The following is a 24,907-nucleotide window of genomic DNA, read 5'->3' as shown; positions in this document are numbered from 1 at the left end:
ATTGCGTGCTACAGAAATTTGTCTGATTTGTGTATGATTTGTGTGTGCGATTTCTGGTTTCTGCCTATTGGCATGGCCGCAATTACTTGAATTTCTGGCTTAGCCTTCGCATCGGGCTAAAATAGACCCAGAAGCAGCGGCGGACGACAACGACTCTCTTCGGCTCCGGCACTTGGGGCAAGTTCAGAGACTGAAGACATTCAGACACTTGGACATACTCAGGCATTTGGACAGAAAATAGAGCTAACAACCGGAGACGGAGCCAAGAAGACCTTGAGAGCCAAGCTTAAGCTGCTCGTTTTCGGTTTTATTTCTCTATTTATCATGTGTGTGTGTGTGTCTATGTGTGTGTGTGTCTGCCTTACCAAGAATTTTTTATGGCGTTTTTTAGTGTACAAATAAAATTCATAATTGTCGCTCGGCATTTGATGCGAGTGCGAGTATGTGCGCGGAAAAACGTGTTTGCAATGCAGTCGACACACGGCAAGAAAATTGGAGAAAAATTGAAGTATATAAAAGATATTTTTAGAGATCGTATAAAGCTGAGGAATTGTATCGCGATTAATGAGTTAATAAGGCTATACAAAAGATGTTTCAGAAGAAAGCCATCATCATACTTGGGAGTATTCATCGCGAGTATCCCTAGTTTGCAGCTAGAACCAGTTGGGAATTTTAATATCACGCAAGTGGGAGTGGGATTATTTTTCTATTTAGGATATTAGTGGAAATACTATTTAATAATAATAATATAATAACAGACTTGTGCCTAATTTGCTTGATGATCTTTCATTTTTCTTTAAGCATGGATTTTTTAAAATTATGTTTAATATATTTCTACTAATTTCTCTCTGTGCACCAACTATTTCCCCTTCCTTCCCCTCAAATTTCCCCCTGAACAACTTACTTATCCAGAAATGGCGTGGCCGATGTGGAATCCGAACTTGACACATAGCTATGGTACCCCTCCGACTGGGCATAGGAGGCCTGCTTCTGATGGTGGAAGGCCGTCTGGTCGTAGAACACCGAGGACCGGCTGTTGTACTCCTCGAGGCCCGCCTGGGTCAGGCCGCACTGGTCCATGGACGTGCTGCCGTGGACGAGATTTAGCGGATTCAGCTGGCCACTGTTGGCCATGTGGTGGGGCAGCATGTCATCCTGCAAAACAACAAGAGAAATCGTCAGAGTCAATGTTGCATAAGTTCCAAGTTCCAAGCAAAGCATTCAAATGGTTTGTTTAATCATTAGTTATGTGACGACGACCGGCGGAGAGCCCCAGCATTTGCAAATGATCCGCGGCCATAATTACGGTCAAAGTCGAAGATAATGCTTAAGCTATAGCCAAAAAAAAAAAAAAAACACAAAAAAAATCAAAATAAAATCCACAATAATCCCACCGAACGGTTATTAGGTAATTAAGTGAAAATTATTGCAGTGCAGTCCCAGTCGCTGCAATTGCCGACGAGCAAACATATTTGAAGTGCAGCGCAGTGGCAGCCAAGATGTTGCCAAAGCATATATATTATATAGGTAGCTGTGCCCCTTGTGGGAGGGAGATGCAGACACCAAAAAAAAAATATATATATATACAAAGTACAATAAGAAGAAATGAAAAGGAAAAACACAACCGCCAAGCGGAGCGTCCATAATAAGCCGGATTAAGTAATGTTTGTGCACAAGGCGAGCGGACCGGAGCAATGCTCCACATGAGCAGGGCTCCGTCTCCGTCTCCAAGCCTTCCAGCGGTGATTCACGCTGCGATTCGGTGATCAAGTTCACTGGATTGGGTGAAAATTTGGTAACGAAAAAATAACAGTTCGATAGGGTGATCATTGCAGTGATCGGGGCTTTGGGTAAACAGTGATTAAATCCGCTAAATTCATGGCTATTAAGTGTGTTATTATGATCTCTAGAAAGAGATTAGCTGTAATATTTCCTAGTAATTCAGGTAGTAAGCCAACAGGAAGTACTATTATCTGCAAGAATCTTTGTTTATTTGAACATAAACAGTTTGAGTCACGCTTTCTGAAGGGGCTTTTCCTTTCTTTTATCTGCTTAAAAAGTGTTTGAATTTAAACAAAGAACTTTCTTATTGTGCTTTGATTCAATTTGGAATATTATTGTGTTTTTTAAATTTAAATATATTATTTAATTTGAGTTCAAAGACCGTAAGAAATGATATACATTTTCAAACAGGAAATAGAGCACGTAGCTATCTTTCCTTTTCATACTTTGAGCTGCTTGAGTCACACTTTCTGCTTAATCAGTATTAATTCGTGTGATGTATGCTATTGCTTTTCATTAAGGGTTATCAGCTCGATTTTTATTGATTATTGGTTCACACGATTTTACTTATAACAGATCGATAACCTACATAATCAATGTTGTTATGGCGAAATAGATAAGGAAATGCTTATTAGTAAGACTATAAAATATAAAAGTAAGTTATAAAATAGTAAAATAAATGGAATAGATTACAAAAAATGATTTTATATATAATTTAGAATTTTGTGAGGAATTTTTAACACTGTTTTAATACCTTAAAACCCTTTTAATTTTGGTAAGAAAACGCAAATCACGGTCTCTTTTTTCCAATTAACCACTTATCACCGATGTGATCACTGTTTATGACACTCCCCAGTTACCCACATTTAGATCATAAAAGCTGCCAGCACTCGTCAGCTCATCAAGTCAATTTGCTTGCCATCCCTCGTGTCGTATACTTAATTTTTGGATGTTTGCGCCTGCGACTCTCATAAACCAAATCGAATTGTAAATACTCAAGCATAAAGCCGAAACACATGGAGAAACAGCAACCGGGGTGAACAGAAAAGCATTAAAAAAAAAAAGCAAAAACAAAAATAAGCCAAGTCGAAATAAAACTAACGTTCAAAAGTAACGAAAACGAAAACGAAACGTTACAAGACCAAGCCTTAAGCCACTTGACTGACTTGGCTTGAAGTCTCGATTGCATTGAGATTGGGGATTGTAGAGGTTTTTTTCACTATCTATATATATATATGTATATAGTCATATATATAGCTTTGTTGGTAGCTATATGGCTACGTGGGCAGCTGCTGCTGATTGTCTTTTTGACTTTGGCGCCACAAAAGCAGCAGAAATAAATCAAAAAATCATAAATGCTTAATGGCAAATATATATAATAATAATAATAATAACGAATCACATGAGACTGACAGCTTGCCGATATGCAATAGAATCGTTTTCTGGGTCAACTACTTAGGTTTCAAGTCAATCTCCAGCTCTGTCTCTGCCTTGGTTACTGCCTAGGGCGCATCGTCAAGAATTTTAATGGTTCCGAGCCACTCTCCGAATGTTCCCAAGAACTGGCGTCCACCGAGAGGCAAGACCAAGTGGAGTCATTCATTCAGTCAGTCAGTCAGTCAGTCAGTCGATCGTCGTGCAGTTTCATTTCAGTTCGGTTTGAGTTTCGGCTTTACCTTATTTTTTGGCTGGGCCAATTGCCGTAATTATTTTGTCTCTCTAACACGAATTTAAATCAGCAACTGTCCCACGGGGCCCTTTACTTTGCCTTCGCTATTTTCGGCCCATTTCGTTCCTAGAGAAACCTCCTCTCTCTGGCCGAAAACCCATAATTATCGGCCACAGCTGTGTTGCCCATGTGAAATTGCCCTGGATGAGCAGCTCCAACTTGAGCTCAAGCAAAGTCTCCGTCTCCGTCTCCAACTCCAACTCTAGCACAATAAATCAATGGCCAGGGCTCTAGTCCCGGGGATGGAGATGAAGCTGGATCTGGTGCAGTGGGTCACAGCTGGATCCGCTGGCTTGGATCAGGAGGGGGGGAGATTCTTAATGATCCCGTGCCACGGGCGAAATCAAACTTCCGTCCAAATGCCTTGCACGGCGCGTGTTAAATAAATCACTTGATGAATTGTGCTAAGTGCTTGGCTGTCTGCCTGCAGGAAAAAGCCTAGAAAATTGCCTGGGAAAACGGCTGTAGAAAGGTGTCTGCGGGCCATCTGGGCGTATGCGTAATATTTGTTAAACCATTAAAATTATATCAATGAAGCGGAAACCCTCTGGTGCAGGCCCCCGGTGGCCCAGCTAGCGATAGTCACATTTTCTTTTTGAAATAAAGAAAAGCTCAGCCCAGGGCCTCTATTTGTTTTTGGACATCTTGCTGTGGGGTTCGTGTGTTTTAATTGTTTATATTTCTCCCCAAAACCCCTTTAAGTGAAAATTAAGCCATGGGCTAACTTCCTGCACTGTCATTTATTTTTGCTAGGGGTTACGCTTTTAAGATAATGGTTTTGTGGGTTTTTTTTGCGGAAGTTAAATGACTAAATATGTAAGACAGGGGATATTACGAGGGGTTTATTTGTAAGAAAATGTTTATTTGGGTGGAGAAAGAAATATTTATTTAAGGCAGTTGCATTTTATATAATAAGATTTAGTTAGTTTGTGAATTGCTTATCACTTCTTCACACTTAAAATTATAATTTAATATAGGAAATAATTATAAGGAACTGTATATTAAAGTTCTTTAAAGGGACGTTCATTTTTTATTGGTGAATAAATCTTCTTGAGCCTCAATTGGAGTATAAATAAGGTACAATATCCTAAAGTCTGTTAAATAAATATCATTTAAAATATTTTTAAAGAGTATATAAAGTCGTAATTACTGAGTCTCCACTGTGACATTAGTCAGCTTGCATCCAGTAGACTCTGCTTGGAGAATTCCGTTTGCTATCAGCGAAACGCTTGACTCATGTGTGCAAAAAGGTCAGTTAGTCAGACTGTCGGACGGTCTGTGCCGCGTCGCGTGATAAGAGACAGCAGCACACGAGGAGCACAGCCAGCAAAAGAGACAGAAACAGAGTTACTGACAGAGACAGAGACAGATTGACAGCCGCCCACATGTCTCGCCAAAGATGCGGAATTCGCGGCAAGAATGCAGGCAAACTGGAGATTTTCGTGTCGCCGATCAGCTTTATTCGGTTTTCTTTTTTTTTCTTTCTTTGGGGTTTTTCTTGGGGTTCGTGAGGAAAATTTGTAAGCACTTTTTTTTTGTTTCTTCTCAGCTATTTTGATTTGCGTTTTCCATTGTCGCTGGCTTTTAATGGCCAACACGAATTTGACTCTTTGCAGCGGAGAGTCGGCCAAAGAAAAGAAATTGCAATCAAAATGCGAGCAAACGTGTCAGTTGCCAACGTGGCCAAGCTTTGGTTTTAGTTTCGTAGCTGGATTCGGATTCGGATTGAGATTCAGCCTCAGCTACAGCTACAGCTTCAGCTTCAACCTCTCGGCTTCGGTTTCAACTTCAACTTGGATCGTGCTGCGATTTGGATTTGAATTTGGCAATTGGCAAAAGCACGAACGTTGAGAGTTGAACGGGGAAGCCCGCAGGCCTCGAGCATTAGAATTGAATTGCAAAGAGCCCAGACAAAAAATCAAAAAAGCAAAAGAAATACAACAAAAATACACCCGGGTCCTTGCTTCCCAGCTAAGTTTCCGCAACTCTCCCTCTACTCCCCCAACTGGGCTTGCGTGCTATATTGGCCATTTATCGTCAAATTAAACGCATATCGCTGTCAATCTGCGCCCAAATTGGACACAGTCACAAAACGGCAGTCAGGCGAGCCGGGGCAGCCAGCACCTTGGTTTGAATTATAGCCAACAAATGATCATAAAGGATTGTGATTTATGTTTTTTATAATTAAAGAAAATTATATTCTATACGTTTTAATATAGAAGAAATGAAATTAATAGTTTCTTTAGCAGAAATACTATGGTTTTAAAGGTTTCTTCTATGATATCCTGGGTAATTAACTTAAAACAAACTTAAAGAAAATAAATCAAGTTCATAAAAAAGCCCAATTTGTAAAGGTTAGTCAAAAAGAATGCCTAATTATTATCCAAAATGTATAGAAATTCGACCTTTAAAACATAATTAAGACATAATTGAATCAAAGACTAGATTAAAGCCACCCCTAATACCTTTTTCACCACAAAAATGTCACCTTGAGACCACTGTACAATGGCCAGCAGCATGAATACTTATTTCGCTGGCTTCCACCGCCGCAGATTGCGTAGCTCTTGGCTTAATAAAATCAAAGTGGCAGAGAGCTAAGAGCTGAGGAGCTCCAAGCTCTCAGGAGGTCCCGGCCAGCTTCACACTTTCGGGGAAAGTTTAGGGGAAATGCGAGGAAAGGAGACGAGGACAGCAGGCACTTCGATTTCGACGGCGACTGCGACTGCAACTGCGTCTGTGGACGCCTTTCGCCAGCTGTCAAGTGATTGGATGCGGACGTCTGCCTCCGACTCAGACTCAGACTCGAGCTCTGGCGGCGAATCCCTTTAAGTGGGCCAAGCGATGAAAGTGAATCTGCGTTCGAGTCGTTGGCGGTTCATTAGTAATAATTTTTGGCAGCTCGCGGTGGGTGAGTCGTCTCATTAGTGCGAATGGGTTTATGCAACCGAGTGAAATGAAATGGATTTTCTGAGAGGGGGCGATAAGGTGGGATCAGGATCCGATTCCACAGCATCCTTGACCCCAATGGCCGCTTGTGGCGTTAATAACTTTGGCAAAACTGGACGGGAACTGGTAATGGTCATGGCATGGCAACTGGTCTGATCTGATCCGCTGGCCCGGCTCTGGCTCTGGCTCTGGCTCTGGCCCGGGCTTTGCTCCACTGGCATCGTATCCAATGGTCTCTGCTGGTCTCTGATCTGGTATGTCGACTTGGCCCGGCTTGGCATGCGGCTAGATTTATGGCCTGTGATAAGTTTCAGGCGTGCAGCAAATAAGAACGAACATGGACAGCCGAGGAACGCAGCTCAACCTCAACGGGCCGGGCCGAAAAGGAGCCTGCGACAAGAACAAATAAATTGCCAAGGTGCACTGGGAGAAATTCTAAAAAAAAATCTATAACAAGCAGAGATAGAGCAGAGAAGCTAAATAAATCTTTGGATAATATAATACTCTTTAAAAAAACGTGCGGAATTCATAGAGAAATATACAATCCTTCTTTTTTTAATAATTTACTTTAAATATAGGAGGTAAAATATACCCTTGAAGGCTTGAAAACCTTCCTAAATTCCTTGTTTTTCTCTCACTGCTCTGCACCCCAACTGGTTCTCAAGATGCGGGAGAATGCCAGCTCCAGAAGGTCAGAAGAACACGTACCCATATCGCAATTTATATATGCACACATCCAGTTCAACTCGGTTCCGTTTAGTTCAACCAGCAGAGCGCAACCAAAAAAAATAAATATACAACAAAAAAAAATAAGAAGAAAAAAGTGTGTGTGTGGATGATGATGAAGCCAAGTCTTGGTTTCCATTCTGCGCTTCTTGGACTCACTTTCACACATATGCCAATGGAAAATATTTGCCATAATTAGCCCTGCTGCGAGACCTTTAATTAGCCAAGCCCCACTGGCCAGGCCATGGATGCTATGCCACCAAAAAAAAAAATCTGAGAAAACTGGCCAAATAACAGCGCTAAAAAATAAAAAAAGAGTCACCAGCACAGATCCAATTAGAAAGCCAAAAAATCTTTCACTCAGTCACTTTCTGTTTTTCCCCGGCCAAGAGGAGGATACGATCCTCCTGCTGGCTTGCGGTGGCCGGATGACAACACAGAAAATCGAAATGGCAAATCATGTTTATTTTGGCCAAATTGCAACTGGATCGAAAGGGCAGCTGTCTCTTGAGTCGGCTCGAGGCTTGACGAGAGCTGCTCCACTCTCGACTTCTAAGTTGGCATTAAATTACGGAGAAGAGTTTTCGGTTCATTTGCGGTTCGATGGCAGCAAGAATTTCAATGGACTTTGGGCTTTACTCATACTCACAGATGGCAACAATGTCTGTTGGCCACTTTTGGCCAAAACCAGCAGACGGCGGCTGCGGCGGCGGCGGCGACTCTGGTAAATGGGAACGCGCCGCGTCTCCGCTTGCCGCCGCTGTTGACCTCAAAATTTTCGTGGCTCGAAATGTCGCTTTGTCTGCCTTGTCTGCTGGAGGAGAAACAAAAGTGAAATTTCTTGCCCGTGTGGGTTCAAGAACTAGCCACCGAAAAAAGCTCCCAGCTTCACAGCCGGAAAATGAAATCGAATTTGGGCTAGAAGAGCTGAGGTAAAGCCAACGGCACCTGGCCAAAATGCATTTTCACCTGGCCTGTGTTAATTAATTAAGGCAAAAGCAGCGGCAGTTCGCTCATAAAGAAATCTTTATGCCTCTTGGCCAGAACTGCATACAATGTGCCCGGAACAATGGATTCCGCAACATAGGTGAAATTTTCCCCTACATTTTTCCGGGGGCACAAACTGCTGTTGTGTATGTGTGTGCACCTGTCGCAATTATTTGTTATACTTTTTTTCCCCCTCTTTTTTTTCTGCTGAAAAAATGCAAAGGAAGCTGGCCAAGAAGCTTAAGAAACTAAAGCTAAAAAGCCGGCGGTTCGAGTTCAAAGACAAGCCAAAACAATTTAACTGGAATCTGGCTAGAATTTAGCGCTGGCAGGCGGCTTTGTTGCTGCTGCTTTTTGTTGATGTTGCTGCTGCTGCTGCCGCTGGACTGTTGGCATTAATTAATTGCAGAGTCGAACGAAGCCTACGAGTAAGGTGAGTGGTGTGTGGTGTGTGGTGTGTGAGAAACGAGTCAGAGAACTAATGAGCGTTAAGAGCCGAGCCGAGCTAAACTCAACTGAGCCGAGCTGAGCTTGAAGCGTTCGACAGGCATTGGAAATGAAAATGAAATAGAAGACAGGCCGAGAAAATGCGAACGAACAGCGATGATGGGATACTCTCAAAGTAATTACAATAGAACGAGTATAGGAGCGGAGAAAACTAGTCAGACTTCTTGGGAAAATGTATATAAAATTAAAGAAAAATAAAAGGAAAATAAATATAACATTTTATTAAATGAAATTTAACTTATAAAAGCTTAGTTAAACTAGAATAGAGATTTCCTTTTCAGTCTTTTTAAAAGCCTTTATAATTATACCAAACAGTTTGATCATAATAACCACCTTCTTAATACATTTTCCCCTTTTATTTTCCTTCAAGTACGTACTTAAATTTCCACTTTAACCATACACCTTGTTTAGTTCATAACCCCAAGCCCTATTAGCCCCTAATTTAAATATCCTTCGCACCGCCCAGAGTATTATTTTCTCTATATACCATTTTCTTTCGAGTATCTTGTCTAGTTCTTTAGTTCTTTAACCAAAAACCCCATTAGCCCCTAATTTAAATACCCTTCGCACCGCCCAGAGTATTAGCCTTTCGAGGCGTTGACCAGATCACTTGGGCCGCCCCTAATTGCGCAACTGCCCCGATGGGATCGTTGGGGTCTTTGCAGCGAGATCTCTTTTGGCGAAATATGCGATCATTTCCGCAGCTAAAAGGAAAGCTCAGTGCGGAAATGAAGCGGCGATTAAGGTGCCCCACTGCCTTCAACTCGATCAGCTCACGAACACTTGAACTTACAAACATATATACTACAAATATATACATATATTTATATATAAACAAAAAGATTCCATTGCAGCGTCAAGTGCTTTGGCTGATTCGGCAGAAAAAAAAGAGAAGTTACCAAGCTCCAAAGGGGGAGAAAAAATATAAAATCTTTACATCTAAAACCAAAATATTTTTCTTTAGAAATCTGCGCATTCATCTAAAGCAAAGAAGAGGCTGAAGAATGGACAGCGACGACCTTCGTCAAGCCCACCACGACCAGCGCATAGCACCCATTACCACCGGGGCCCATTACAGTTTGTTTTGTCAGAGATTCCGGCACTAACGCTGGGGCGTGGCCACAATTAATTCGATTGCAGCTATAAATAGCCCCGAAGAGATTGCAACGCCCAGCGGCGCGCAAGATAGGTGCGTGGAATGTGGCCTAATCGATGCAAAAATATCTCAGCCCGACCCCGAAACTAGTTCTCGGCTTAGAGGATACCCAGATGGAGCGGGCGCAGAGCGGGCCACGACGACCACCATCAATGGAGTGTACACAAAGTCTTTGGGTTTGCGAGAGTCGGAGAGTTGGTCTAATAACTGGAACTAAAGCGTGCGCCTCGCCAGTAATTAGCGTTTGTGGAAGAGCTTAAAAAGTATGAAAAAGATGAAAATAAAACGTTACAAATGCCCGAGAATAAAGCGGTTCAATAACCTGCCCGCCACCATCGTCCATCGATCCGCGAATCGATCTAGCCATCCATCCATCTATCGATCCAACCATCCATCCATCCATCCATCGATCGCTGCCCCGGCCATTCTCTTTCGTCTTCTAAGCCAGGCCCAAAGGCTATGGAAAAGCATATATATGTACATATAGCATAGATCTCTGGCGATTTCGCCAGGCGAAAGGGGAAGCCACCACATAACAGATAGATGATAACAATCGGCATATGGAAGATGGGGCCACAATTAAGAATGGAGATGATTAATCAACGGCCCCCTGCCGATGGTGGGGGCTTTCGGTGATAAGGTCAATGCTGTTCCAATTCTCAGCCAGGCATTTCTCCAACTTAGCCCAGCTATCGTCAACACCATCAGGCAGCACTGGGAGAAAAGTGTTGGCAAAAGCTTCCTAAAGAAAATATATGTTCTATAAAGGATATTCCCATAGTGTGACCTTGTAATTATATTATGCAAGCAGTGTGGCCTTGCTTTCCTCAGAAAGGACATGCTTAAGCAGTGTGCCCTTGCTCTTTGCAACTTCTTAACCATTTTTAACATTTCTTTAACTGTTATATTAAAGAAAAGTAAATATAGAACCCATAGAGAATTTTTCTCTCTGTACCCTCATCTACTGGCAATGTTCTTAGCATTCTGGTCTGATCTGCTCATAACCTCTTTTCCTCTAGCTGCCCATTTCTCTTCGCTTCTCTTTTGTCGACTGTTTGTGCCACGCTCGGAGGCAACATTTAATTGATCGGATTCACTTTGATTGATCGGATCGTCGCTGTTGATAATGGTACCGTTAATTTGGTAAATTATTTTGCATTTTAGACGCAAACCAATCCATTTTCCAATGTGTGGCATTCACGGTCGCCGCACTATGTAGCTGCTGCTGCTGACTTACAATAATTCAGTTAAGGTTAATGGGTGACGGGGCAAATCAAACAGAATCGACCACATAGGGTCTAGACTATCTCGGTGTGTGTGTATCTAATGACAGAATGGGATCATTGGGGGCACAAGTGAAAGAGAAGCGCAAGATTCCGAAAAAAACATTCTGAGAATTCGGCAGCCGCAGAGTTATCATTAAAAGTGATTATTTTATTATGGAAGAAGGGGAGGTGCCTTACCTCCATTAAAAGAAGCTCACATCCAAACAAACTTTCTAAGCTTCTGACACGTAATAAATTCTGAGTTTTGAAGTTATATATTTGAAACTCGTTTGGCATTAGGAAATAAATTATGAATATGGGGCCATAAAAAGTTTAATTACTTTGACTATGCATCACCGAGAATAGACGTCAAATACGAGTCGTTATGTTTAGAACCACACCTTGAGCCACATTTCTACAGCTTCCTTATCATTGCCCCCTCACTTTATCTCAGAAGCAGCAAAAAATAAAAAAATAAAAATACCAAAACAAGCAACAGGCTGCCATTCATTCATTTGGCACCGAGAAAACAACTTCACACGCAAGTCGACATTCCTACGGCTTCATTCATTGCCAGTTGTCCAATTAATAACTCGCATCCTGCAGAGAAAAAAAACAGCTCGTAGGAGGAGGAGCTGGAGGAGCAAAGCCAGATCGATCAACGGACGGATTCCCCCAGTGATCCCCAAAATAAACAAAGCTCTTCCAAGTGGTAAATGTACCGTTTTGGATTACTTTTTCCCTTTATTTTTGGGTGACTCTGAGTGACACAGAGTGGATGATGCTCGAGGGAATATATATATATGTATGTTTGTGTATATGGAATATCGAAAACGAAACTTCCCGGGGTTGGGCAATGCAAATGGAGGTCAGGCCCATTATTCAATTAGGAACCTGCAGTGGCCCGAATATCGAAAATCGAATTCCCAGACCCCCAAAGACCCACTGTGCGTGGGCTTACTGACTCTGACTGGGCTCCAGCTCCAGCTCCGGCTCCGGCTCCGATTTATTTGTTTGCGTTTCAGCCTTCACTTTTGTTTCATTTGCTGGCCGAGCTGTGTGAGTCAGCCGTGTGATTGGAATTCTGCGCGCTTTTGAGGATTTATTAACAAGAATAATAAAACAAGAAGTCCAGAAGACAGTGGACAGCAGACAGAAGAAACCCGAAACCGGTTGTGGAGAGTGTGTAGACGGGAGAACCGTAGATCCGCCGCTGAGACTGAGACTTACCTGCACAGAGCCGGCAACTGATGCGGAACTAAAGCTGGCATTGCTGTTGCTGCTATTGATGTTGCTGCTGCTGCTGCGACTGCATCCTCCATTGCTGTCCTTGAGCAGGAGCTTGGACACCACCGAAATCTTATTGTTATTCTCCATTTGCGTCGGCTCCATTTTGGCCAAATTCTTTTGGCCAACAACGGATACCGGGTCGCTCAAATCGGAGGCGTTTCCGTTTTCCTTGTGATTTCGCATTTTCATTTAGTAAAGTTCTCTCTGAAAGAGTTTTTTCGTTTACAAATGGTTGTGTTTATATTGCCCGATTTTCATTTCAATTTCATCTTTTGGCCAGCTTTAAAAAGGGATTTATTTTTATTTATTATTAATTTGAACAAAAAAAGGGTCAAGGTATTTTAAATAAATGTTTAAGTTAAAGAGATCTTCGCATTATTTTTTTATTTCTTATTTAAAATCTCTAAATTGTTGTGTACATTTCAGAATAAAAACCATAACATATTAAAGATTTATAAGACAGCCACAACTCTACGATTTCAAAGGTTTGAATGAAAAGTGATTTAAGTACATTTAACATATTATTTTTCCACCATAAACAATAAAGTTTTGAGAGATTTTAGCAATAAGTTTCAGAGCTTTTCTTCCTCCTTTCCACAGATGTCTTGTTATGATTGCCGCCGCCGCCCAATTTTCATTTCAATCGCATTTTTATTGGCCACCTCTGGGCAAGACAAGAGTTATGATGTAAGCAAAAAAAAATACACGAAATTATATGTGTTAAATTATTTTAATTTGGTCTGGCGACATTTTTGTGGTGACTTTTTGGACGGTCTTGCTGTTGGCTGCTTTGCACTTTTATTTCTGTTATCGGGGTCCGGTCCCGGGTCCGCAACTCGCATCTTTGGAATGCAGTGCAGCCAAACCAGTAAGACGAATATCCACATAGACGGATAGAGAGGGACACGCAGCCCAGACTGGCGGCGCCGAAAGAGACGGCCTGAGACAGAGAGAAAGAGAGGGATGGACGGGAGAAAATTGAATCGATTTCTGTTGACTGCGTCCGTAAATATTTGTTGAGTTATTTGGGTTTTTGTGTAATAAGTTGAGCGTATTATGTGTGTGGGGTAAAAATAAAAAAAATAAATACATACGAAAAAAAGGAATAAATATATAAAAAAGTGAACCAGGTTTACATAACATTGACCCACGAGACGCGAGACGAGTCAAGACGAGACGAGAAGCGACCAATATGCACTGAGCCAGGCCAGAGAGGACGGGGGGTCTAAGCCAATAAACAAGTTTTTTTGTTGTGCATTTTCAAATGCGATTTGGCGACTGCATTTCGTTTCGGTTGGACAGCATATATAGCATATTGCATATACACACTACATACATATATCTATATAGCGGCCCACGCAGTTGGCTCTTTGAAATGTCATCGTTTTATGTATGGTTTCCATGCAAATTGATGTCCATTAAAGCCGCAGTTGCAGCTGCCACTTCTGGCCCGTAAACTTCAAGTGTTTAATGCATAATTATGAGTCGCTGCCGCTGTTGTTATTGCTGCTGCTGGCTCGTCCCCAAAGAACTGGAACTGGAATTGGAACTGCAGAGGCTTCAGCTATAGCTACAGCTTCAGATTCAGCATCGACTTCTGCTTCAGCTCCTGCTTCTACTAGGCGAAAACTGGATTCCGCCAGGCTGTTGACAAACCCAGACATACTGGTACACTGGCAGAAAGCAGGGACCTTAAAAGTCCTTAGCTCTGAGGCTTTAATTACAATATAATAATTGGGAAAGTCCTTAACTCTGAGGCTTATCTATTACTAATAGATTGCAATATAGAGTACTTAAAAAATGAGAGGCTTAAATGTATGCCTTTTCTTCATTACAATAGTGTTTATAATTCCCAAGTCTTTATTCTGTGCACTACAAGATATATGTATGGAAATATATTTAAAGTTTATTTAATTTAAACTCTTTTTAGAACAACCTACTAACTGGTAGTAAGAAACTAACGTGAAGAACATTTACTCCTCTCTTAAAAAGCATTTGAATCTCTCTCTCTCTCTCTCTCTCTTCCCCTCTCTGCTTGTCAAAAGTCCTTATAATTCCCAACCACAGAATTTGTAAACTATAATATCTATGTACATATATTTTAGAGCTACTTAAACAAATTTTAAGCCTTTAATGTTGTATTTGTAATACTGATGTACCTATTTATAACCTCTTCTCCTATACCTTAATAGATTTTTCTCCCCCTGTATAAGGCAGAAGACCTAGGCCCAGGCAAGAAGCCCCCAAAGAGGAAGCCTGTTTTCGGGATGGGGCCAAAGTACGTGGTAGATAAATCTGCTTGCTGCTGCTGCTGCTGCTGCTTCAGGAGTGCAATGACATGGCTCCGTGCACTTTCATGGCCCCCTCGACTCCTAGACTCCTGTAATCCCGGATTTTCCACAGTCTATATATCTTTTGCTGCCAATGCCCCCCCAACCTAACAGCAATTTGTTAATTATGGCCTTGGGTAGAACTCATTTGCCAGCACTCATTTTCGATGTCGGTCGTTTCCGAATAATCATGTCGACAACTTGTGAGTGCTGTTGAAGTGCGGTTCACTTTTCTTGTTGCGTGTTTCTGTTTTTCGGCCAGCACTGTGCGGCGAAATTAGACACTTTTGCTGGCCACAGAAAATTCCCCGTCAAAATGTGAAATGACAAAAAATAATGCGGAAAACATGCATAAACTGAGTGGCGCCAGCGAAATGAGCACAAAGACACAATCACACACATGTGTATATGTATATGTACGTATACACACCCCGTTCCCAACCCCGATCCGAATCCAAATCCCAACTGCAAGTCGGCTCCCAGTTCCAATTCCAGTTAGCAGCAGCTCCCAGTTCGAGTCCCCAGAACGGGTTTTTATTGCCAGCCAATCGATGGCGAGGTCACAAATGGCTAAAACCCCGCCGAGGCATAAACACATTGATCTCTATTAGCAAAAGTGTTTTTTTCTTCTTCTCCTTCGGCAAACAAAAATATTAAATAGGATTCCCATTTTACGGTCCTATTGACTGCCGGCTATCTTAATCTCTGGAACGTAAGTCCCTCACTCTCGAAGAATAAGGTACCACCATAAATCTCGGCGATATTGTTTTGGCAACCTTCGGTTCTTTTCTTGAACTGTGACCTCTTGTTTCCACTTGTTGAATGCCATGACCAAGTGGCGGTTATCAGCTTAAATCCATCTCGTCTGCGTAGGTGGTCATGTTCCGAATAAAAAAAAAAAAGAGTGCTCCGAGATGGAGATTGAGTTGCCCGGATTGAGATATACCTGAGACCCTTGGCCGGGTCTTTTGCCGCATGCAAAGCGGTTCGGTTTCGGGCCCAAAGGTCTCGTCGCCGTCGTAAATCCGTACTCCGTGTAGTGTCAGCTACTAACAAGCGTAACAAAGCAGCAACAAAGATGAATGGAAGTTGTTACCTGCCCGGTTATGTGTTATGATTATGTACCTGGGGCGGAGGTGTTTGCAATGCTGTACACTGGGGAAAACACTAAGCATGATCTGGGGGTTCCATTGCGAGCGTTGAAATTTGTTTATTTAAATGTTTTTAAAGTATAGTCCTTTTAGGAAATAAGTAAGGTGTGGCAAATAAATCCCTTAAGTATCTTTAAAGGTTATTTTTTCAAGGATTTGAATTGCATTTATAAATATCCCTAAAGAGACAAATTTTACATTTTTAAGGGAACAACTAGAAAAACTAGTCATTTCAATACCAAGAATTTAACTTAAAAAATTATTTCTGAGTATTTAAAGTTAAACAATTACAGGATAATTAGTTCTTAAGACATTTACTCTATATTCACCTGTAAATACCCACATTTATGTTCAAATTTAATGATTTAAACTCTATTATCCCTAGTTTTTCCCAGTGTCCCCTCAACTTTGCCAACTCATTATAATTTTGTCAATTCTCACACACAGGTACCCGTACCCGTACCTGCTGCAACCGCATATTCACACCAAAGGTGAAGATCGCGAGGCATTCACGCTAAATCACAAAGTAAAAGAATGGGAGTTTCTTTTTGGGGGGAAGGGGACGTTTGGGGGCAGGAAGCAGACGCATAAATTTACAATTAAATGTAATTCGTTCGCTGGATTTCCGCAAAAAAGGGCCTGGCAACATCGTTGCAGCGCCTGGCAATTGCAACCTGCTGCAGGTTCAATGCTTTCTTTAGTGCCTCGCCGCGCTTCGCTTGCAGCAGGCAGCAAAAAAAGCAAAGAGCAGCAGAAAAATAATGGAAATAATGGGAAAAAAGTATTCCCAAGCCGCGCTTCTTGGTAGTTGCAAATGAATACACCCACACCCATATCCACACTCACCACATGCCGAGTGAAAGAGCCAGCAGGAGACAAAGAGAGAGAGAGAGAGATAGAGAGAGAGCCTGCGCTGAGATCAATGCCACATCCGAATTGTGAAACTCATTCTTCGGCATTTGTTTATGATCCTGTCAACTACCTAAGCAGATCCCGACAATTGTTCCACCTTACTTCCGTCGCATCGCGAAACCCAGATCTAAAATCCCCGATTCCGGATCCCGAATCCTGCATCCCAAGATCACAATCTCGCAGCAGGATGCTAAGTCTCATGTTTGCCCCCGGGGAAGTTGTAATTGGTTTGGTAAATTGCGAAGGTCGTTGGCTTCGGCCGACAAGGTCGTTCGTTTGCTTGGATCTTATCATCAGCCAGCCCAAGGTGGAAAGTATCGCCTATAGAAGAGAGTCAGAGAGAAACAGGCCGAGTGGAATGGGGCACAAATATTTACTTGGCGAATTCCTAGCACTTTATGCAATGCAAATATAAAATGTAAAGTCACAAAAACCCCCGGAAAATAAAGAAGGTTAAGAAAATTTCCAACTAACTATGGCAACTTTTAACTTTTACAGAAATAATATAACACATTCTAAAAATAAACACAGATATTTTGAAGGTGAAAGTAAATTATAACTTCTATAAAAATATTTATTATTTATAATTAACTTATGAAAGCATCAAGTAATTTAGCCCCAAAGGACTTAAGATGATCTCTAATAACTGACAATCAAAACTCTCTCATCATCTCTATGAACACTAGTATTAAGTCATAAAAATAAACTCTAAAAATATTTATTACCGTAATCCTCTCGATGGCCTTATGAATTCCCCCTAAGCATCACATCACATCTTTTGGGGAAAAATCTTAGAAAGTGCGATGTGATGGCTTCTTAAACAACTTGTTTTGCTTTTACCTTTGGCCAAATCTTTTCCAGCTTTCGCATCCCGTTCTATCTCAAATAATGATGAAATGGCAATTTCTTTGGAAGGTATTTCGCTAGCTTGTTGAATTCTTCTGCTGGTGTTCTCCCTTATATCTCATTCCCAGTGTTTATTTGCTTAGCTGGCCTGACACGAGACGGTTCAAGGGGAGGCGAGTGGAGAGGAGGGGTTATGGAGACCAGAAGAACACACTTTTTTGCGCAATTTGGGAAAACACTTTGCATGTTTTCTTTCCACGAAATTTCAGCTTATTATGTGAGCAATTTACAGCTCCGGCGAATAAATGGAACTCGGATCTGAACCCGAATTCCCGCATAAGGCATTCATTGGGTCTCCTCTCCGTTTCGGTTACAGTTCCACTGATGTTTGCACTACTTAGTTGTGACAGATAAGATTAAAATTAGTCTTAGCCTGCCAAGCCGGTAACAGTGCCGTGCCCGATAAGATAAAACTCTCTGGCTTGCCAATGGAAGTTGACAACTTGAAATGGCTGGGAATGAAAAGCAGATAGAAAAGCCAGTCGTCAAATATGGCAAGGTCGCATCGCAGCGCATTCCGCGGATGTTTGTCTTCCTAATTAAATAGATCATCATCGGCAGACACACACACACAACTTGCGAACAAGCAACAGACCATCCGCCCGACAACAGATCTCTATAATTTAATCAATCTCTCAACGGCACCACACACTCACCACATAAAAGACCCCAAAGACAATACAAAATTTACGCATTTCGAAATGAGTTCAAAACACCCAAAAGCCAAACGTTCGTCACTGAATGCCGGGCGAGTGTATTGAACTCGGTGTGTGCCACCTCCACCTTCGCCACCTACCTATCTTCCTGTTTACACAGAGAAAAAATGGTTAATTAGTTCTATATTGATATAACAGATATTTAAATTATTGTACAAAGGAAATCTGGAACATATTGCTTTTTGCAATTCGATTTGGATTTATTTCACAAAGAAGCAGTACAGTTTAGTGCAAAGTTTTTAGTAAGAAAAAGGGTCACATTCTATGCTTTTTAAGGCCACACTATATCCTTTTTTTCATTGTGATCATTGATCACATAAATCAAGCTTAACTTTCCTTTATAAACACCTTTTCCCGATCATAACTTTTCTAATATTAGAACTTAAATTATTTTTCTTTGCAAATTTAGAACTTTATTATACCCAAATTGATGACTAATCCCAAGTGATCTTTTTTCTTTCCGTGTGACAAAACCTCCCCGTACCTCCCACAAATCGCTTGGCAAGTTGAGCAAACAAGTTTGCTTTGAAATTCTTGAGTAGTATTTGATGTTGATGCTATGCGATCCCCTCGTAGTCCCTCTACCGCTGCCGTGACAGTTGAAAAGTCGTCACATGGAAACGACATGGACGTGGAAACCCTACGCCTGCTCCGAGTTCCTTCCCCTCGGGACTCGCCCATGCAACCAAGCGCCCATTAACGCCCACTTTCCCTGGATTGCAGTGCAGAACAGTCGCCTGGCCGGAGGGGGGGATTTGAATTATACTCTCCGCCTTTCGTGCTCTTTATCATCCGTTATCGCTAGAAGAATCGGACTTGGAATTCTTTAGCACTCGAGAAATTTGTTTTATTTTCTTATTTTTTCTAGCTTTGTTGTCTATGCAAATTTTTCCACTGTCTGCCTAGGTGGCTTTTTGTTTAGGCCGAATCGGGGCAAATTCTTTGTGGATGTGTGGAATATTAAAGAGTAGTCTTTGGGCTTCTGAACTAAATATATAATTAATACAAGCAATAAAACTTATTTTGAAGAATTGAAATATGACACTCTATGAATATCAATATTAGTATTAAGAATTCTTTGGTAGATCTTTCAATGGTAGTCCATGCTCACTTTTATTTATTCAAAAATCTGTTCAAACTTGGAAATTCAAAACCCCCTGAATACAAATCAAATTATCGATGTTTACAAATAGTTAATGGGCAACCTTTTAAAATAATGTCTGTGCCCCTTAAGCTTGAGTAGCTTCACTTTGTGCTTTCCTCATATCAGCCTTAATTTGCTCCATTTTCCTATAGTTGACTCTCCTCTACCTGCCTTATCAATTTTTCAATTGCATTAGTGTTTTTTTGTTTGTAGCTGCCAACCTTCTTTGTTCCGCATTCTAACACTCCTTTATCAAGTCGAGAAGAAAACACCTCTTCGGTTCAGGTTCTCTGAATCTTTTTCGGTGGCTTTTGGCTTATGTAACTTCTTGGGTGTCTCACGAACCACAATTCCAAATCCAGCTCAGAGATACATTTGCTCTATGAATTAAGTTTCTTACCGCAATTATGTTCTGTGTTGAGTGAGCAGAGATAATCCAAAACACGTACTGTCAGACACCTATTTAATGTTATATTTTTTTTAATTTTTCAGGGGTTATTTATTAAGAATGAAATAGAAACGAGTTAAAAAAATGTGTGTTCGTCTTTGAAACTGACCCAAGCGAAATTTGCAGCTGCTCGGGGAGCTCCACCTTGACTCTGCGTCTGTCTCTCTCTCAGACGGTATTTCTTCCCCATCTCTCTCGCTCTCTCCCTCTTTCTTCGGCTCCTTGCATGCAGAAGACTAGGAAGAAGCAGCAGAAGAAACCAAAGAAGGGGCAGAAGTTTTGAAGCGCGGAAAATGGCAAGCGCCAAAAACTGGTTGGAAAAATCGTTGTATTTGTTGTTGGGGGGGAAAACTCGTTGGGGCAGCCACAAAAAAAAAATAAGTGAGAAGAAACAGAAGGAGAAGAATACGAAGATGGTGGAGAAAAGGGAGAATCTGAAACTTCTTGCCACCCGCTAAAAACTCTTAAAAACATATTTTCAGAACTTTGAATTATTTTTAAGCGGAAGAACCTTTCCAGTCTCGAAGGTTGATCTTTGTACGCGGTTTTGTTTTTTGTTTATGTTTGCTGAATTTTGTAATTTTTCAGGCGCATTTTTACACGACACTTTTTTGGGTTTTTGCCGTTTTATATGCCGTTTCGTGCTTTTGGCCGCTAATTGTTGTTGTTATTTGGCTGTGGGTTTTTATTTGTTTTTTTTTTTAACGACTTCTCTCTTGCTCACTTTTGTTTTTCTTCTTTTCATTATCTTTTTTTATGAGCGCTTGAGAGCTGATTAAACTTATTCACAGCATTTTTCATTGAGTAGCAAATGCATTTAATTTTTGTTTTGCCTTTTTTTTTGTGCTGTCGGTTGCTTAATTATTTTTTAACTCACAAGCTAGCACACACACACACGCACAATATGCGGACACGAGCCCCGAATCGCGGGGCATGCAACGCTCTGAATTTCCCTCGGCCTTGCCGTTCCGATTTTCCTGCGAAGTGCACCGTGGAAAAGCCAAAAGAAGACTGAAAACTGTGAGGCCCGCGATCAGAAGGCAAAGCTCGTGTGGCACACGTCTCTCTCACTCGTGCTATCTGTCTCTCCGTCTGTCTTTCTCCTCTCTCGGATTGCAAAAATGCTTCAGATAGTGTAGAGACTAGAGTAGACGATGGGATACCCTGTATTTTGTGAAACTATTTTAACTTCGTTGCTAGAATGCAACAGAGAAGATTTATTTTTAAGATTTTGCTGATAGTCTGATCACAAATTAATGAAAAGTCGATGAATAGGTTGATGAAATATCGATGATATGGAAATCCTGTTATTGTTGATAAATAATTTTTCACTGAAGCCAGCCTGGCACATGCCCATGCTAATTTTATCAGTAATCATCATCTATGATTCATGATTAATCATGATTAATCAAAAAGATACTTCTGACGAACGGACTGATGGCTGATACTGCAGCGGACTTCGACTTCAGTGAATTTTTTGCAATGAATATCCGAACTTAAAATCTAGAACTTTTGATAATAAACCAACAAAAAGGTCAAAGCTAAATGTAAGCCTACTTTGAGTAGCTTTATTGACTTCTATCTTTGAAAAATGTAAGGTCCTTTTTACGTTAAACTTTACCACTAATAATTTCCTGGTTTTGTTACATACTTACCCACTAGCCAGATATACCTCTGATACCAACACTTAGGCCACGTTAGCTGCCAGCTGGAAATCAGTCCACCAGAGAGGCCGAGAGCACCGAAGAAAGACGATGTGAGAGCGTCTTGAGGCACAGGTAAGCGCTACCTGTGAGCCGAGAGCGAGGGAGAGAGGCCCAGAGACCCAGTGGGAAATTCAGTGCCTCCGCTAATGGGGGTTAGAGCCCCAGAGCCTCTTATCAAGCAGAGTCAAAGCAAACAGGTATATTTGTATTTCGTATTGAAAGTCACTTATCTAAGTGGCAGAGAGAGAGGAGCTCTCTGAGAGGGAGAGCAAAAGAGCGTTTAGGAGCTAACTCTCTCGTGTCTCAGAACCTGTTGCTGTGTCCAGTTCTGGGCCATAAGAGCGACAGAGAGAGAAGTAGAGATCCAAGCGGGCCAAGAACCTGTTGCGGCAAAATGGCCTGCAACTTAGCCAAAAAAAAAAAAGAGAAAAAAAAAACACGCACCAAACTAAAGCCGAAAAAGAAAACAAAGGGAATAAGAACATCGTGTGGCAAGAAAGCCAGCCAAAAGAGCCAGGCGGATGAACAAAGGAAAGGAGAACGGCTGATAAGCAAGGCCGTTGAGTCTTCAAAACGAATGGTCGGAGATCCGAGATCACAGAGATCCAGAGATTCTGAGGATTCGGCCGGGACTCTGCTTCCCATTTCCATTCCCATTCTGATTCACTCAAAGTTGATTTATGTTCTGTTTGCACTTTTGATTTTCAGCGCAAGTTGATTTTAATTAAGAGTGTGTGTGCTCTCAGGAGATTTCTGGAGGAGAGGAGGAAGACCAAGCGGGAGCTGGAAGACCACCAACGAAGTCGGGGTTCCGAACTTGAACTTCTTGGCCATCAAAAATTATTGATCAATTACTTAATTTTGATGGAAAAAAGATCAATTGATGACTTCTAGAGCAATGGTGTTGGAAAATCATATAGGGTTTTGAGCCTGAAGTTTTTTGCCATTCAAAATAATAGAACAAAATTTTAATAATTTAATTTTGGATGAAGAGTAATCTGTTTTATAGGTAAATCTAACAATATACTAGGATCTAAGAGATATCAAGTCACTCTTAGATTATGTTTGTTAGGTAGGTTATTTTTACACAATACATAATGTATTTTATTACAATACTACCATTTATTATAAAAATATAAGATATTTTCCGGGAACTATATTAAATGAATTGTAAAATAGTATTTTGAATGATTAGACCTTGGTTCAGAACTTTGTAACCGGAAGGAAAGGTACTTTATTAACCTTTCCTTCCGGAATAGAATCCAAAAACCCTTCAAATTCGAACTTGAACCCTTTTTGGCCCAAATCAAATTTGGTTACCATAATTTTATCGGGCATGACCGAACCGTTAAATCGAAAGCTCTCGCATATCGCACGCAAACCAGGTGCTAATGAGGCATTTTGTTTCTGCTTTGGCTAATTTATTGTTTACGGCCGTGCCAAGAGAGTGGCGCAGATTTAACGGTATAAGCGAAAGGTTAGCCCAAACATGCAAATATCATATGGCCAGAATGCCAGTGTCCCGAAGCCCAGAACAAAGACCAATCAACGGTGTCGGTGTCGGTGTCGATGTCTATTTCTAGACAGATTCGCAAGATCTTTGGGCCTCACTTTTTTTTGTGACTAGTTCCGATTGGTTCATTGAACGATTTTAGACGTTCTGCTTTTGGTTCTGACCCATCTTCAAAGGCATGAAACACACTCCAATACTCCCATGTCGGATTCCCAGCTCGAGGTTCGCACCTCCAGTCGTCATTCCCAATTAATCATCGCTTTGGCTTGTTGATCCAATCGCATTTGCTTTGCAAAAGACACAAGAGAGTTACAAAGCTGAAAGGGGGGAAAGGTGTAAAGAGAGGCGGCGAAAACAAGTTTATGGAGGGGGTGTACACTGTGAAAAAAGAAATGTAATTTACAAGAAAAGATTACAAATTATGTGGACCTCTTTTTGGCCAAAGTTGTAGTTATTTTAATATAGTTTTAAGATAATCATTTCAAATAATAATGTATAACTAACAATCTTTTAATTTGAAAATGATTATAGAACAAGCACACATTTTTCGGGGGAAACTTACAGGAAAAACTTAACTGATTTAGCTGAGACTATTAATTATTAATTAAGTTATAATTGTATTAATAAAAATGAATTTCTTAAGTTAAGATTATTGCTTTCTTTTTTCCTTAAAAAAATACTTTTTATTTAAACAAAATCTACACCATTTTTTCTCTCTGCACTCAAAGGGAAGCTTGGAATGTGCCGCGACTATCAATCAATCTGCCTTTGCCCCCTTCCCTGCGACCTCTACCAAATTCGGTCTATTGTCCAGCGGCTGTTACCAAATCCGTAGACCGGCTTTTTATATATCCATAGGAAAAGCCCCAAAAATCACCCGAAGGTTATCGCTTATCCGGAGACTACTCCTCCGATTCCGATTCCCCGATTCCGTGGTTAGGTCGGATCTCCTCTATCTGTTTAGGCATTCAGGTGTGCGAAACGTGTGGTGGAACACTCCCTCATGCGGGGACCCAGATCTCCGTTTAGCGATATAACGCGCACTGGAGACCCATTTAACGTGGGAAACGGTCGAGCCAGGCCAGGGCCCTTTTGCAAAAATTGAAAAGTGATCACAACTACTAGGAGCGGGCCCCAAATGTGAGTTGCATTTCAATTTCAGAGAGACGATGACGACGACGTCATCGGCTTCTCTGCTCCATATGGCAGCAAAATTTGCATTCAGCCATGTGTGGTTTTTTGTTGTTGTTGGTTTTTTGTCCAAGGAGGGGGAGTTACGCAGGGGAGTGCATTTTTAATGTCAAGCAACTGGCCGGCATGCCAAAGGTATTATGACATACATTTCAATTCAATTTTTAGATAAAGATGCGCCGCTGCTGCAGTTTGCTTTTCTTCTTTCGTTCGCTCACTGAATGTGTATATTTTTGAAAAAATGCAACAAAAGCGGACGGTGGACCACGGACGATGGACGACATTTGTGTGGCCGGGGAATGAAGTTCCGCCATTGGCGATGATGTAAACATCAAAAACAGATACAGTCTCCCGACCCGAATCTATCTCTTTGAGTACAGTAAAATGCAGATAAATGGGTTATCGCCGGATTAGAGGTGGGTCACGGAAGCCATGGGATTCAGCTAGACTTTGCACTTTGAAAAATTTAAATATATATTTCCAGTAAAATAACATAACATAA

At 41.2% G+C, this 24,907-nt stretch overlaps 1 protein-coding gene across 2 annotated transcripts in view; it reads right to left on the bottom strand.

Annotated features, from left to right (window-relative positions):
- Shrm (shroom) overlaps window positions 1-20,984 on the bottom strand; it is a 49,922-nt gene extending 28,938 nt beyond the window's left edge. The window contains exons 1-3 of one of the 2 annotated variants that reach the window (XM_017166887.2): window positions 20,873-20,984; window positions 12,329-12,668; window positions 905-1,155 (exon numbers count right to left, since the gene is read on the bottom strand). In XM_017166887.2, the coding sequence (XP_017022376.1) occupies window positions 905-1,155; window positions 12,329-12,577 (500 nt within the window). In that variant the 5' untranslated portion in view covers window positions 12,578-12,668; window positions 20,873-20,984. The remainder of the gene's footprint in view (window positions 1-904; window positions 1,156-12,328; window positions 12,669-20,872) is intronic. The other variant, XM_017166888.2, reaches the window with a different exon arrangement.
- Window positions 20,985-24,907: the final 3,923 nt, after the last annotated feature.

Source organism: Drosophila kikkawai, chromosome 2R (genome assembly GCF_030179895.1).
Source record: "Drosophila kikkawai strain 14028-0561.14 chromosome 2R, DkikHiC1v2, whole genome shotgun sequence".
Taxonomy (NCBI): Eukaryota; Metazoa; Arthropoda; class Insecta; order Diptera; family Drosophilidae; genus Drosophila; species Drosophila kikkawai.
The sequence above is the reverse complement of the archived record's forward strand: the minus strand, read 5'-3'. Positions and strand labels throughout refer to the sequence as shown.